The 15667-nt window shown below is 40.4% G+C and overlaps 1 protein-coding gene across 1 annotated transcript in view; it reads right to left on the bottom strand.

Annotated features, from left to right (window-relative positions):
• KIAA1244 (KIAA1244 ortholog) overlaps positions 1–15667 on the bottom strand; it is a gene marked incomplete at its 5' end in the record, with an annotated part of 77454 nt that overhangs the window by 15176 nt on the left and 46611 nt on the right. The window contains 11 exons of the mRNA XM_009083513.1: positions 341–485; positions 863–1042; positions 2561–2706; positions 4220–4353; positions 5958–6272; positions 6816–6966; positions 8377–8487; positions 8746–8961; positions 9207–9314; positions 10706–10871; positions 12912–13078. Coding sequence (XP_009081761.1) covers positions 341–485; positions 863–1042; positions 2561–2706; positions 4220–4353; positions 5958–6272; positions 6816–6966; positions 8377–8487; positions 8746–8961; positions 9207–9314; positions 10706–10871; positions 12912–13078 — 1839 coding nt within the window. The remainder of the gene's footprint in view (positions 1–340; positions 486–862; positions 1043–2560; positions 2707–4219; positions 4354–5957; positions 6273–6815; positions 6967–8376; positions 8488–8745; positions 8962–9206; positions 9315–10705; positions 10872–12911; positions 13079–15667) is intronic.

Genomic DNA, 15667 nt, shown 5'->3' with positions numbered 1-15667 from the left:
ACAGTCCACATGAGACATGCTGATTGTATACAGTCTGCTTTCATTTCTCTAGCAGGACAGTGGCAAGGGCCCAGCCAAGCTCAGTACTCCTGCACTACTGTCTTGCTCAAAATTATTCAAGTAGGTTTGAAGCTTTTGAAGCTTTTGTTTCTCATTCTACTCATCTGTTAGAATCTAGAGGATAAAAAGTCAGAACAATACCTCTGCTTTCCCTCCTACCCCAGCTAATAAATCAGATACTTCGGTATGGCCCTGGAGCATTGTGGTGCTGCTGTGTCCCCAAGGAATAATACAGGGAATCAAAAGCACATATGAAAAAGTCAGTGCAGTAAGTACTTACCCATAGAGTATTCTCCTACAAGGTACTCTTTAACCTCTGACTTGCTGCTGCTGTGCACTGTTTCCAGGGCACTGAACAGGGGTCTCCATCCTGACTGTATTTGGGTAGAACACATTTCCACCAACTCCCCTATAGAGGTGACCACCTGCAGACAGTGTACGATGGGTTAAAAGAACAAAAGCAAAAACCAGAACTGATATATACATGGATCTTCAGAAGTAATCAGGATGTCTTTAAACACATTCCTAGATTTTACTATGGCAGTCTAGACTAATTTATTATTTAAACTTATTTTAGATAATAGAAAAGTTTTATTTAATTGCTTTAAAGCCAGGTGTACTCTGTGCTCTACCACAATGCTGGCTTAGGTAGCCAGAGCGCTCCCAATTCCTTGAAGGTGACTAGGGGGCAGCATTTGAAGGGAATTTTGGAAACACACTCAACTGGACCAAGTGCACTCTGGAAACCATCCTTATGGGCATAGTAGGCCAGATACAGGCACCCCGATGAGAGCTGACTTGCCTGGTCTTGGACATCCTCATCACACAGCTCTAGCTGCATGATGCGCTCAAAGGGGCGGAAAAGTGCCTCATTGAAGTGAAAGTGAGAAGGTTCATTCCAGTCCATCAGCACCTCAGTGAGGATATCGTGGATGAAGGAGACAGCCTTCCGAGACACATGTCTCTCCTTATGACAGGCAGCCTGCAGGGAAGGGAGAAAAGAGTGTGTCCAAGAAAAAAAGGTTGCTTCAAGTGAGACACTTATATGGGAGGTAAGGACTTCATGTTGCTGAGACCTAAAAATAGCTTCATCACTGATGTGTCTAGGGACACAATTGCAAAGAAAATAGGAGAGTACTGCCAAGGACATACATGACAGACTCTGAGCTGTGCAGAGTTCTGCAGACACATAAAGGTTTGCTGACAATTCAAAAAGCACAGAGTTAAAAATAAATAAATATTAAAATCCACAGAACAGAACTTAAGTGAAAAGTTGTCTTGTTTATAATGTATGACCATTTTTCCCTTCATAAAGGTAGTTTCTGCATATATTCACCATACTATCTATGCATGAACACGTTCCACTTTTTTATTTGGCTGTTTATAGAACTTAAAGTGAGAGGGTTCCCACTTTTGGAAGAGCTATTAAAAACCTCAACACCAGTGAACCTATGTAGGTTATGCTAAGTTCGGTCATTTCTGTCATGTTACTCCTTCCCAATAATGCCCTCATCTACACTGAAGTCATCCAAAAAGACTGATAAGCCCTGCATGCTAAAACCATGGATGGTACTTGAGTTTAAATGGGCTTGGAATCTTAAAAGACTTGAAAGTGTTCAAAACATGCAAAGTATTTAAAGTGATCTCAGGCTGGCATTCAAAGGCAAGTGGGACACTAGTTTTCAAGATAAAGCACACAGCAAAACTATTCTTTGCTATTTCTACTTCCCTCAGAGGGATTCCATTGAGACTCCCTGATGTTTGAAGTCTGCAGTAAGATAGTCCACATATTTTCTTGAGTCAATGAAACGATGTGCTATAGCAATTTACTGAACATCTTAAAACTACAGATAAGCTTGCTCCCAACAAACCTGGGCAAATGACACTACATACCTCACCAAACAGAAACAAAGGAAGTACTTCACATTTATTCATACCAATGATACAATCAAAAAGCTCTGAGAAGCCAAGACACCAGCATTTCATCCGAAAAGACTGAAAATTTGACTAAGGAGAGGTCATTTGTTATGACTGAACTCCACTATGGGGCTGCTATTGGCATGCCACTGACCAAGGTTCACAAGGAAGGACAAGGAAAGGGAAAAATATTATCATCTTTCCAGTTGAGCTGGCTTTATGTGGGAAAAGAAAGTCTGCATCATTTTATGGGAAGACTTGCAAGGCTGCAGACTTTGACCGGGAAACTAGGTAGACGGAGGAGTTAGTTATATTCTCTTGGGGTGATTTCAGTTTTCTCCTGGACACATTTCACATCATACTGCAAAAATCTAAGACCCTATCCCCGGGCCTGCCCATTTCAGTTACCTAAAGTTACACTCCTTGGTGGGAGTATCACAATATATGACACAGTATATACAATACCCAGCAGATTTGACAACATTGAGGGTTGATACACATTTTAAGAGCTATCAAGCCTTCTCCATCTTTTTCAGCTTTGCCACCTCTTGCATACATTCCCATTTTTCTCCCCCATTCTTACCTCTACAAGGTGAGGTGCCACGAGGCTCCAGCAGCGCATGAGGTGGAGCAATGGGCGAGATTTACTCCTTACAATTCTGAGCATGGCATCACCAAGTCGGAACAAATGAAGTGCACTTCTCCTGTCCTGGATAGATTTTACTTCACCTACAAGAATGTAAAAGAAAATAAGCAGAAGCTAAGCATCGGCTGTTCCTCCATCTCTAAATTTCTAAATTAGAATTTAAATCGGGTTAGAAATTATTAAGTCAGGGAGGAGGTTTTGGGGGGCTGTCAAGAAAGAGAGAAAAAAAACATACAAATCAGTGTAAACCACACCCTATATCTGTGTAGGTAAAAGAATAGGAGTTGGACCCAAATTTTAAGAACAACTTATTAAACATATTTTATCTTGATTTAATTGATCACTGTTTTGCAAACATATTAAAGACAAAGGCTTGGAAAAGTAGTGCAGAAAAGTTAAGCAAGGAGTTAAATAATTGATATTAAGACCAAAAATGGTAGTTAAAAAAACCTTTGGTGACATCTACAGGAAAGAATATAAACTGCAAATTATTTAGTTAGGGTGTTTCATTTTGCATTTCTTATAAAGCAAAGGATACAAAGCACAGAATCTGAGAAAATGCATTTCTGTTCCCCAGCCACTTCTTATTTTCTGTTGAAAGGGATTCATCTTTCATTGCTCTTACAACATTTGGAAAGACACTTCATTCTCTCATTTAAAATACACTGGTGCTTTTATGTCTCACAAAAGATGTAATCAAGGGGCTTTTAAAATAAAAAAACCCCCAACTTAATTGTTCTATCCTCATTTTGATTTCCTTATATAACTACTGTTGATTGACTACTACATACATGATAAGAAGTTAGCTATTTATTAAAAATAAGGCTATGAATGTTGAGATCTGGAGACACACAAGAGCAAAAAACCAAGCAACTTGAAATGTCACATTGAGAAAATGACAAGCAGCACTTCAGGGAAGGGGAAAATCGATTGACCTGGAGTCATATACCACACAAAATCCATGTCTGCCACAGGACAGGATAAAACCTGTGTGGCTAATGTAGCTTCTACAGGCACAGTACAAATTTAAGGGAAATATCCTCCCCTGAATCCAGTCCTTCAGTTCTATTTGAGACAGTGATAGAAACGACTATTTACAGGCTTTGTACTATCAGGCACATGCTCCATTCTGTTGGGGAAGTGACAAATCCCACTGCTTTATTTAATATTCTTCATTTGTGTGCTTTGTTTGCCATCACCCATTTTCTGAACATTTCTTGAGGTTATCCCACTGTCAAATGTCTAACCTAAATCTACTGTCTTAGGTCTACGTTCACCTGAGTTTCCATACTGGACTGGGCTCCAAATGGAACTGTGATTAAATATCTGTGGATAATTAACACTCCCAAAGTCCAAGAATCAAATTAATATCCTCTTAAGTGTTTCATAGCAGGTGTGGTCCAAAAAAGAGTGCTCAACCTTTTCTAAAGACTTTGAATTGCTCCTACAGAAAGATCTTATTAGAACAAATACAGTTTTATTTATACCTTGACATTTTAATTGGAAAAAATTAACTGTAAGAATACAAAGTAAGTTCTGTAAGCAGTACAGCTGTATGAAACAAAGAACTCTGTAAGGGATCTTCAGGAGAATTACCTGGCATTGCTAGTGAGTAATCAACTGTATCTGTGACTGAATGGAAGAGCTGGGCCTGAGAAGCTTTCTTGAGCTGGTAAAAGAAGCCTGCCAACGCCGTCAAGTTTAACTTGTCAGCAGCGTCTTCAAAGAGCCTGTGAGTAAAGAACAGAATCTAACTGAAAAATTCATGAGATGCAGCCTTAAATGTGCATGTAAGGGGAAAACTCTTATCTGTACATGGCTGTTACGTGTTGTCTTTGGTGACACGTTGGGTTATTGAAGGCTTTTTGATTTATACAGTGCTACAGAAAGACTATGATCCAGAAGCTTTATTAACTGGAGGGTGGCAAGTAGGTTGCTGTGGGACAAACCAGAACCTTTTCAAGATTTCACTATGGTACTGAAACAAAAAGTCACTTTTTCAAGGTGTCTTCATGCTATAAGCAGTTCACAAACCAATAATAAAAAAAACCCAGTTGGAATATGTCCAGTCCTCACAACATAGATCATCATAGCTTCACTGATTTTTAGAGTTACACCAGTTTGCTCCATCTGAAGTTACAGACCCTTGCATGAAAAACAAATTAATTCAAGTCTTAGACCTAAAGTTACTGTACCTGAATTGCTAGTTTGGAATATTGTGCTGGTTTTGGCTGGGATAGAGTCAATTTTTTTTTACAGTGGGTAGTAAGGGGCTAAGTTTTTGTTAAACTATAATAAATATAAACAACAGCTGTTATTTTCAGCTGCAAAGAGCTCTTAAGACTTAACATTTGAAATCTGTTCACTTAAGCCAATAAACATGGTTACATAGGAGTTGAGTTCCACAGAGATTACAGTGAAATTTCATAGCACAACCAGAAATTGAGAGAAATATGATTTTCTGACATTGCTTTTCATGAAAAACCTTATGTAGTCCTAGAAAACTGGTAATTGAGTCCTAATAAACATCTATAGAAATCAAACCTGCATCATTCAAATTACAGTACTGCTATTCTCTAATTCTCAAAACCAAGTTGTATTGTGAACATCCTAAATAAAAGGTACTTTTCATGCCCAGAGTCAAACTTTTACAAGCAGTTTATGCATTACCTTTGCCTCACAATTTATGAGTAGCACCTTCTTATGGACACAGATCAAGACATGAAATCTTAACTGGGAAAAAAGGTAATTACAAGCATACAAACCCAGGCAATATTCTATTCTATCCTAGCCTGCTTAAAAAGTAGCAAAACCAACAAAAAAGTCTGAGACATATCAGTTGGCAGACCATGATGGAGGAACATTTAACCTAGGCATTCTGTGACCATTCTTGGTGGCCCTTCCTCCTCCGGACACACTGGAAAAGTCTGACAAACTGTCCATCAGACCTGACAGAGGCAGTTGCTTTCTTATTGACACTGGTCTTGTCATAGTACCTTCCTGTCAGGACAAGACACCAACTTATTTTGTCTGTTTTACTGAATACAACAGATTAATTTACAAGCAAGAAATAAATCTGCCACTCTCTGGATGCATTTGATATACTTGATATATTCACTGTTGTGCTTGGTACTTGCAAGGCAGGTACTACAGACATGAAGTAAAACAGGTCTTTTAAAAACTGCTGGTTGTGACAAACATGGAGCTTTTGTGAAGTTCAACTGAAGCAAGTGGCTGCAATGAACAAAGATTAGGCCCACTGCAGCACCAAAAAGGGTCATTTTGGTACTGTTTTGGGAACAAGGATTCTGGTTCCGGACAGCACTGCCTTTACCTGTCAGCTTGAGTGGAGAGCGTGAGAACAGCCTTGGCAGCACTGGTCCCACAGAGCAGACTGCCTCCACGGAAGTCAAAAGCTCTGCCCTTGCTGTTTTCCTTGATGAGATCCTGGATAGAAACTGGCTGAATGACAGGATGGCTGCTGAGGGTGGTCTCCTGCTCGGGGGTCAGTGCCTGAGTAGACTCCCCAGGTTCAGAGTCTGGATGCAGCCCTCCAGGTGCCTGCTGTGACTGGGTGATGGTAAGGGAGGGCTGGGAAGCACCATCACTGAAGTGGGTGTGCTCCAGTGTGCTGATGTACTCACACACCCTGAGAACAAACAGGAGAAGCAAAAGATTAATAAACCTGAAAAACAACAACTCCTGCCCCCACTAATCACTAGGCTCACAGAAGAAACACTTGGGTCTGTACTCCAGAGATGAGTAGGCAGCCAGCTTACGAGGAAATCTGCTGCCAATTCACAGGCACCAATTCTACATCTGAGCCAGATACGACACACAGGACATTCTTCTCAAACAGTAAACTGACAATCTCTAACTCTCAGAGTACATACAGATAACCTTTCTTCTTACATGTGCCTAGATAGCAAATAGTTTGGTAAAGGTGGCTGAAAAGCCCATTTAAGTTCCTGGGTCTGCCATGGTCTTCTGATAACTTTGATGTTTCTAAGTGTTGAGTTTGTCTCTGAATAGTGGTGGAAAACAGCACTGTCTTTTCTTTTAGAGATACTGGCAGTTAAGTTACTCTGATACTGTTTATACAGAACATCCACAGTAAAGTCCTTTTGCTAAGTCTGTTACTTTCAGGCAACATGGTATAAATTCTGTTTATTTTGGGACAGCTGGTGAGTACCTGAAGACATGAGGCCAACAGTCCTGATTGTGGCTTCCCATCTCCAGACCCACATTAAGGACAGCATCCATACACAAAACATGAGCAGTGTGCAAGCAGACTCCCTGCACTTTCCCCATCTGCTCCAGTTTCTGCTCCACTTTCTGTTTCACTGCAGCATGAAAACAAAAAATTAAATTAGCTTCTTCAGCTTTTAAATAAGCACTGGTTTGTATACAGAGTGATGGCAAAGTCATACAATTTGGAAATTGTAAAATAACGAGGATTTTAGACAAAAAACAAACCAGAGAAACCCATTTCTTTCTAATAAACATAAGGAGTTTTAAAACTAAAATCCCTTTTGATTGATCCTATAAACATGAAAAAAATCAATGCTAGATTGACACCCTCCACAGCCAAATTCACATCTTGCTGCCCACAGATCAGTTGCAGATTGCCAGTGATACTACACACTTCTCTTCAGAGATGGCTGGCTGGCTAGTTATGTATTTTTACCAAGATCTCCTTTGCTATGGAAAAAAAGGCATTTCTTGATTTCACATCTAGTTCCTCACAAAAGTTTCACCAAAGAGCTTTTGTTAATGGATACTCTTGTCAAAGCAAAACTAATCCCAACCTGAACTACAAGGACTTGGATCTACTTTTTTTCCTGAGAATCCCTGAAATGCTTTGTTTTGTGCTGCGTTGGAATGGAAACAAATTTTGAAGCTTTGCAAGCTTGCACAGAACAGTTCTGTGGGCCTTTGGCCACTGCTACTGCTTTGCTACCACTGCTACCACTGCTACCACTTTGCTTCTGCATGTCCTGGCCAACTCACTTCAGTCACATCTAGCAGAGTGGTCAAAAGCTTATTTGAGCTCAGGTTTTTTTTCCGAGTTTTGTTTACTCTAGTGAGACGCCAAATTTAAGTGCCAAGCAGGGTCACATGCGCAACACTGTTTTGTTATGGGATTCTTGCCTTTAGAAATCAATGTCATCAGACAAATTTTATGTGCTTCTCCAAACAGCCATCAGAGGCCACAATTGACTTTACTGACTTCCACTGGGTTTGAAGTGATGGTATAGAGATGCAGAACTTTTTATGTGTTATAAAGATTTTTTTTTAATTAAAAATCCATTTAATATGATTCAGAAACAGTTTTAAATATCTGATGATGACAAAAGACAACCAAGGATGTATACACAAAACAGGGAGAGGGGCACAAACTCAACTTGTATTACCACCCAACACAAAAAAATCCCAAATAGTTTCTCTGACACCCTTTTGCTATACCACTGCCACAAAGCTTAAAAAGCACACATTTAAAAAGTGCTGTAGGTTTATCTGGTGTTCCACTGATTTCAGATCCATACAAAATATAATTAGTGAGGCATAATGTTAAGAACCTTGGACAGCAGGACATGTACTGGAGTCTCTAAACATACATCCCATGTGCCTACAAGTGCATGGCGCAGAGTAGAAGAAGGACAGAGGGGAATGCCACTGTGTGGCAAAGTGCTTTCCAGCTGCATGTTTGCAGGCAATATAAGATAAATTAGGTAATTTCATCACATAGTTACCTTGAGCTATAGTATCACTGGGTTCTTGGATTTCTTTTTCCTCTTTCTCTTCTTGGACACAGGAGGCAGCAGCCATTTGGGCAAGAGCAGATGCACAGTTAGCAGCAACTCCTGTAAAGCAACAACACAATTACTGTTTAACCAACATTTCCTCCCCAGTCCCATGTAACCTCAACGACAGGTTGTGTCAGGCAAAGTTGGCTGGATATGTCTATTCTGTAGGGCAAGTGTCTTCCATGAGGATTCCCACAGCCCAGGCTCCTATCCAAAACTGTAATAGGGTGAAGCATTTCTCTCTCCCAAATTCCCCCAAGGACAGTTACCATCCTGTTTTATGAGTCTGCCACAGCACCCCACATGCAGCAGTACCTAGAGCACAGCTCAGCCGGGCTGCCCTCCTCAGTCCATCCAGGCTCACACAGATGGAGTCTTTCTCCTTTTGGTTCTGCTCCTTGGCTCCTTCTGCTCCCAAGATGAAGGCCAGCCCCTTGGAGCTGCCTGCCATGCGGCCAGTCAGTGGTGTGGACAAAGTGTCAATCAAGTTCTTCCAACATCCGATTAAAAGGTATCGGGCAAAAGCAACTCCTGGAGTGGGAAATGCATTACTACTACTACTGGAAATGACACAACAGCAGCTTTATAATCAGTGGCAAGAAAATAAGTCACATTTGTCCTCTGCACATTGAACTACCAATTCACGTGCAGGATGTACTGATACACTTTCCTCAGCTCTTAAATTGTAATTCTACACAATTTATTTGAACATGCTTTTGGTATAGAGCAACCCAATTCTGGCAGACACACTTGTACTTACAATACAGTCTAAATACCTGCAACAACAGCATCATCTGTCTTCCGGTTTTGGGAAAGAGGAGATTGAGCTGAAGGAGATGCCATCAATTGGCCACCGATTGCACTGCTTCCCAAGCCATCAATGTCTGCAAGAACATTAAAAAATATCAGATTACTTATTGACACAGAGATGGTGTATGGAAAACATCTCTTACAGGCTCTTTGTTTGAGTAAGTACTAGCACCCCTGACTTCTTAAGTATGCTTTTTAGTTGCTCTTTCTGGCAGCCTTTGGAAGCCCTGGCATAAACATCAGCTGTGGCACTTTATGCTTTGCCCAGTATAACCAATATTTTGTTGAAGAGGGGAAATATCTCGCTCTCAAAAGCTGCCCCTCTCCACAAGTTACACAGTGAACAGAACTCCCAGCCAAGATTTCATGGTATTTCTTACAGTTCAGATCTTACAACACATTTACGTCTCTGCATTTCTTAGTATAACCTTTCAAATCTTGCTAAATTGTGTATCTAGACATTCCCAGACCTCAGTCTGAGTCCTCAAGATGCACTTGGATCTTATGTCCTAAATGCGATTTTTAGTACACCTATGTAGGTTCAATCTCAGCAAAAGAGATAAGAACCCTTCTTTAACACAATGAAAGACCAGCTTCTCACAGAGAGTTTAAAGTTAGGGACACCAGGTTAATTTCCTTTCTAGCAGCCCCTTCTCCACATACTTCATGGCTATTATTTTTTCAAAGTGTCTCTTTCGGCTTCCCAGCTCAATAGCTAAAACCAACACTGAGCTGAATACAGTCAGCAAAAAACTTTCAGAGCAGTGACCTTTGATTACCAGTTACTGGTTCAGCTGAAGACAGTGTTCTCCCTGCATGCTCTTTTAATTACACACACATTAAATCAGTCAGTGCATTTTATAGCAATACAATATCATAGCCATCCTGTCGTCTTTCAGATGATACAATTTTATTTTTCCCCTCAAATGAAGCTAACAATTGTTTTTAAACATTTGTTAGAGCTGCTCCAGGCTTTCAGCTGCTCCCTAGTGCCATTTGGCATATCCCTGGCATAGCACAAATCTGAACCAAGGGGAGTCCAGTCTGTGGAAGGCTTCCAGGATCTGACACCACTGTTTATATTTGTACTGCACCACAAGCACACTGTGCTTTGCTATGACATCAAGAAAACAGCAGCCTTACTGCTTATCATTAACAAGTCTACCAGAACTGAGCTGACAAGAACTAAGGGATGTTTTGATTCAGAGATCGAAACTACCCTCCCTGTCCTACCCAGGGACTGGCTGGTGTTTTTTAAAATCCATGCTTCAAAAGCATTCTGACGATGCAAAACAACCCTGCCACAGCTAAGTCTGGTTACCTCTCTACTGATAATATCATGAAACACCACATGTTGCATGATGACATGCTGTTCTATATTTAATGCAATGAAGCAGCTTGCCATTCTAGCTTGTTTCAGATATGTGTTTGGAAGTTAGCCTTGCCACCATAATATAGTACTGACCAGTCAGCATGGTGATAAGTGGAAGGCTGTGCTCCTCAGGGCTTCCCCAGTATCCAGCTTCACCCAGCATGTTCCTTTCTAGTACCTGGTGGTAGAGTTCTTCAACCCAGGCCTGGGAAAATACCATCAACACTCCACTGGACTGGACCTGCTTCATGAACTCCTTCTGCAGAGAACCATATAAGTCAGATGTAAGACAATAGTAAGCTCTACAGCGCAAACTTTGGTCCCTTCTGAGAGTAAGAGACTGCAAGAAAAGAAATGAAGAAATGCAAATATAGGAATTAACTGAGGATTACAATCATAGAATTCTTAAGGTTGGAAAATACCAAGTCCAACTGTCAATCTAGCACCAGCCCATGTTCAGCATTGATCCATCTCTTCAAGTACCATATTCCAGTATTTTGAACACTTCCAGGGATGGTGACTTCACCACTTCCCTGGGCAGACTATTCCAATGTTTTACAACCATTTCCATTAAATATTTTTTCCTAATATCTAATCTAAACCTCCCCTGGCACAACTTGAGGCCATTTCCTCTTGTCCTGTCACTTGTTTCCTGGAAGAAGAGACTGACCCTCTCCTCACTACAACCTCCTTTCAGGTAGTTGTAGAGACAGATAAGGTCCCCCCTGAGATTCCTTTTCTCCAGGCTAAACAGACCCAGTTCCCTCAGCTGCTCCTTATATGACTTACTCTCTAGACCCTTCACCAGTTGCATCGCCCTCCTCTGGGCACACTCCAGAATCTTTCTTTCAGCGATGGGCCCAGAACTAAAAAACACAGTACTCAAGGTGTGGCTTCATTAGTGCCGAGTACAGGGGGACTAATGCCCTAGTCCTGCTGGTCACACTATTGCTGATACCAGGCAGAATACTGTTGGCCTTCTTGGCCATCTGGACACACTGCTGGCTGATGTTCAGCCCCTATTGACCAACACCTCCCAGGGACTTTTCTAGCCACTCTTCCCCCAGCCTGTAGCACTGCCTGAGGTTGTCGTCACCCAAGGGCAGGATCCAGCACTTTGCCTTACTGAACCTCATACAACTGGCCTTGGAACATCAATCCAGCCTGTCCAGATCCTTCTGTGTGTGTCTATGCAGTAGAGAATGACTCCAGCAAGGATCTCCTCCTACTGCAGATAATGCAAGATACAAATCATGGTGACAGTGTTTGCACAGTGACAATAGGGCATGCTGATCTCTTACTATTTCCGCAAGGTAGGAGTAGAATCTCAATTCCAAAAAAATGAAGTTGTGGCATCTAATGTTGTCTGTTGGACCCTTGTGCATTGAACAGTCATCACACATGAACTGGTGTCCAATATATATTTCAGAATGATCTCCAACAATACTTGGGTCATGCTGAGGTCTGCTGTGCACAGTTGGGTACTTAGAGAATATTCCAAGTCACAGATTTGCACTTGGGGCTGCTGCTGAACATACCAGAACTAAGGATGATGTTAAATCCCACTTGTTTTTGAGATGATCTAGACTATAAATTCTCTTACTTTGGAAGATCAGCAATAATGGTATGTTTTGACACAATTTTTTGTTTTCTTTCTTCTTTTTTGTTCCATATTGCATCATTTTTTATTTTTTCAGAAATCTCTGAAATCACTTCTCTTTGGCAACTCAGTTGAAAAACACAGATTCACATTTTGTAACTCTTACAGCCTTACAAACAAGTTTTAAAAAGCTCAAGAAAGTGAGGAATTCCACATGTCACAAAATTCATAATTTCACATTACTAAAACCTACCTAGTTATATTTCACTTTAACTTCTCATGTGTTCATCTTCAGAAATACAAATCAAGTACTAAGCAACAGATTTGTCATTAGGCTCAAAAGCAGTTGCAAGATGAAGGTATGTCTCTTGATAATGTGCACAAACAATATGTGATATATCACATGATGCTAAGGAAGATCTAAACTGAAAATAGTTTATCTGTCAAAATGCCTGTGACTTTAATGACAGTCAGTAAGCAGCATTCATTCCCCCCACAAATTACAGAGAAGCTCTGTAATTCAGAAGCATGACATTTTATCATGCAAGATTCATAAGCAGCATAAAGAACACTTCACTTGTAATTACTATTTCTCCACTTAGCAAGCAGCCTGAAGGCTTTATGTGTGGACTGGTTTATGTGAAAGGAAGCAAACCAAATTTTATTTTTTTGACAGTTTCCCCATATTCCCCAACTCACCAGCAACACAGGGGCTTGGGCAGGCTTCTTCCTGTAGTAATCTGAGTTGGCCAATTTTAGGTTGAGCAGCAGAGTGTAATGTGAGACCATGTAGAGACTGTCTGCATTCATCAGAGTCTGGAAGCTGAAATTTAGGTTTCCCTCAAATCCTGGTGAGTGCATCATACCTAACAAAAACACCATGTGAGCTCTCACATTTTAGTTTTTGCCTTGAAAAAATAAACCAACAGAAAATATCTCTAGCATTTTGGCAGCACAGATTGCTAGAATAGTTAATGAATCATCAGCAGAAATTACTACTACATGTACTAGAATAGGGAATTGAAAACTAAGTAGTTCATCTTGAATGCAATGCTACAAGGCAAACTAAACACTTCAGTCACAGTACAGCAAAGCAACATGCTAAATTTGAAACACATAAGGAGCACCAGCATTCATTGGGATGACTGGCAAATACAAATCAAAGGGCAGGATGCACCTGCAATGCTATCTAGAAAGATGAGGTGGGAAGGGGTAGATCCAAAGCCTGTGTACTTAACTGAGCACACACTGCACCAAATGGTGCTAAGGAGCATTAACAGCCCTTTTAACCCCCCAGTAAATCTGTTCTGGCTAATTCAGTTGTTGGATGGAGACTGGAGTGCTCAGCACCTTGCAAGATCAGGATGTAATCATCATTTTCTCCATAGCCCAGAGGTATGTGGACAAATATTTGGGGCCAAGCTGGCTGGAACTTGTTACAACTCCAAACCCTATTCAGTTCACACAAGACCTACTTTCTAATTAGCTGAGCACTTGCAGTTCTGTCATAAGCCACCTGTAAGCACTCAGCAGTCCTGAAAACACTTTGTAAGAAATGACAGCCTATGACCATGCCCAGTGGCACAATCCCTTCTTCCCATGGATGGCACATACATTTTCCTCTGAATTAGCTGTCCTACTGGTAGAAAAACATAAATCAAGTATAAGTAACACCTAATCAATTTCCCATGATCTGTCGTTTGAGCCATGAAAAACCAGAAATATTAGATCCCCCACACTACTCACAACATCTCACGGTTTTCACATCTGCTGCGAAATCCATTCATACAATGTTAATTAGGGAAGATTAAGGAGTAATCTTTATCCTAGAGCAATGTTTGAAACGAAACAAAAAACAGCTTCCAAGGTTAGTTACATGATGAAGCAAAGCTGTGTCATCTGCTAACTGCTGCAGTGTTTTACAGGGAATATATTCCTCCCACCATAAAGCTCATACCTCTTCTTAGACAAAATACAACAAACCATTAACATTAAAAAAGAAATAATTCCACACACAGAAAAGAAGCAAATGTTTTTCTTGCCTCGTGAGGGTTTGAAAGCTCTGTGCTGCTGCCTTCTCGGACTTTCCACTGTCGTCACTTTGGGGGCGTGGATAAGGTGAGTAACTGTTTGAGGGTGGATTTAGAAAGAAAGTAACTGTTCCAGGGTGGGTCTACAAAATGAATAGTTGTTCAAGGGAGCAACCTTTGTGAAGAAGGGTGATTGGGCTGGCCACAAACCATACCCACACAGGTTGGTGCGTGCTTGGGGTAGATTTCTCATGGTGAATGCCAACAGAGGATCTTTACCTAGTACCAAAACTGCAACCACGTGCTTGAAAGTAGCCTGTGAGCAGCTCTAGTGATTTCTTCAAGGCAAAGATGTATCTTAACATTTTGTCGGATGGAGAATCATGATATTGATGTAGCTAGAATATATTGAGTTGATGTTTTATCTCTCACTGATCTGATATCTTATCTCTCTTAAATATGTACCTTGAGGACTAGAATCTGCTAGAGTAATAAAAACCTCAAGGCAAAGAGGCAAAGATAAAAGTAAAAAAAAAAAGACAAACAAAAATCCACTGCTTTATTTTGCATTAAGATATTTTTTACATTGTGCAACCTCCTATACAAGACTACAATTATAAAGGAAGGTGTAGAACCACACAGAAAAGTGGATACTACATAGTGGATATGTATTTGAGCACCAAAAGGTGTTAGGGAAAAATTGTTCCCAAATTTCCTCTAGAATATGGAAAAATAAACAACTGCATTTGATAGATGCTGAGATCTCAAAAACACATTAGCTGGTGCTTATGAACATAAAAACCTTGCCTCTAAAAACTATGGAATCAAAACTGAAAAGAGGTGCTAACTTATTCCAAAGGTGTTAACTTAGGAGAGAACCAACTTACTTGCAAATCTTAATTTCACTATAACTCTGCTTAGCTGATTACACTTTTTCCATGCTTATACTCCCATGGCAGTGCCTCAAATTCCTACCTCTTTTCATTGCTTTTTAATCCTATGAAAACAATAATATTGTAATACTATCTAAGGACCTAGTTTGTAGGAGAGAGTACTAAATTGTGGTTGATGAATTCTTCCCCAAAAGTGTAAGAAAAATTGAAAAATTAAGGAAAGTAGTTAAGGTCGCCCAGAAACACAAAAATACTGCTTCTATACTGGCTGGTCTCAGAACTGCACCTGTCTCTTTTCTCAACTCGAATCTTAACTAATAGTCAAATTTCCCCAATGTATTCTTCAAGAATTATACATGAATAGATGCTGTATACATAATGAATATGATCAGTTCCTCTAATTTCATAACCTAATTAGTGCCTAACAAAGGAGTCCTGAAGTAAGGATGCCAATGTTGCTTACAGAGGCAGCTCAGATTGGTGTCTCAGAAGCTCTCCAGGAGTTCCTACCTACCCCCTGACATTTGTTTCA

This window comes from Acanthisitta chloris, unplaced genomic scaffold (genome assembly GCF_000695815.1).
Source record: "Acanthisitta chloris isolate BGI_N310 unplaced genomic scaffold, ASM69581v1 scaffold12451, whole genome shotgun sequence".
In the NCBI taxonomy this organism is placed as follows: Eukaryota; Metazoa; Chordata; class Aves; order Passeriformes; family Acanthisittidae; genus Acanthisitta; species Acanthisitta chloris.
Note: the sequence above shows the minus strand (reverse complement) of the source record. Positions and strands in the feature narration are given on the sequence as shown.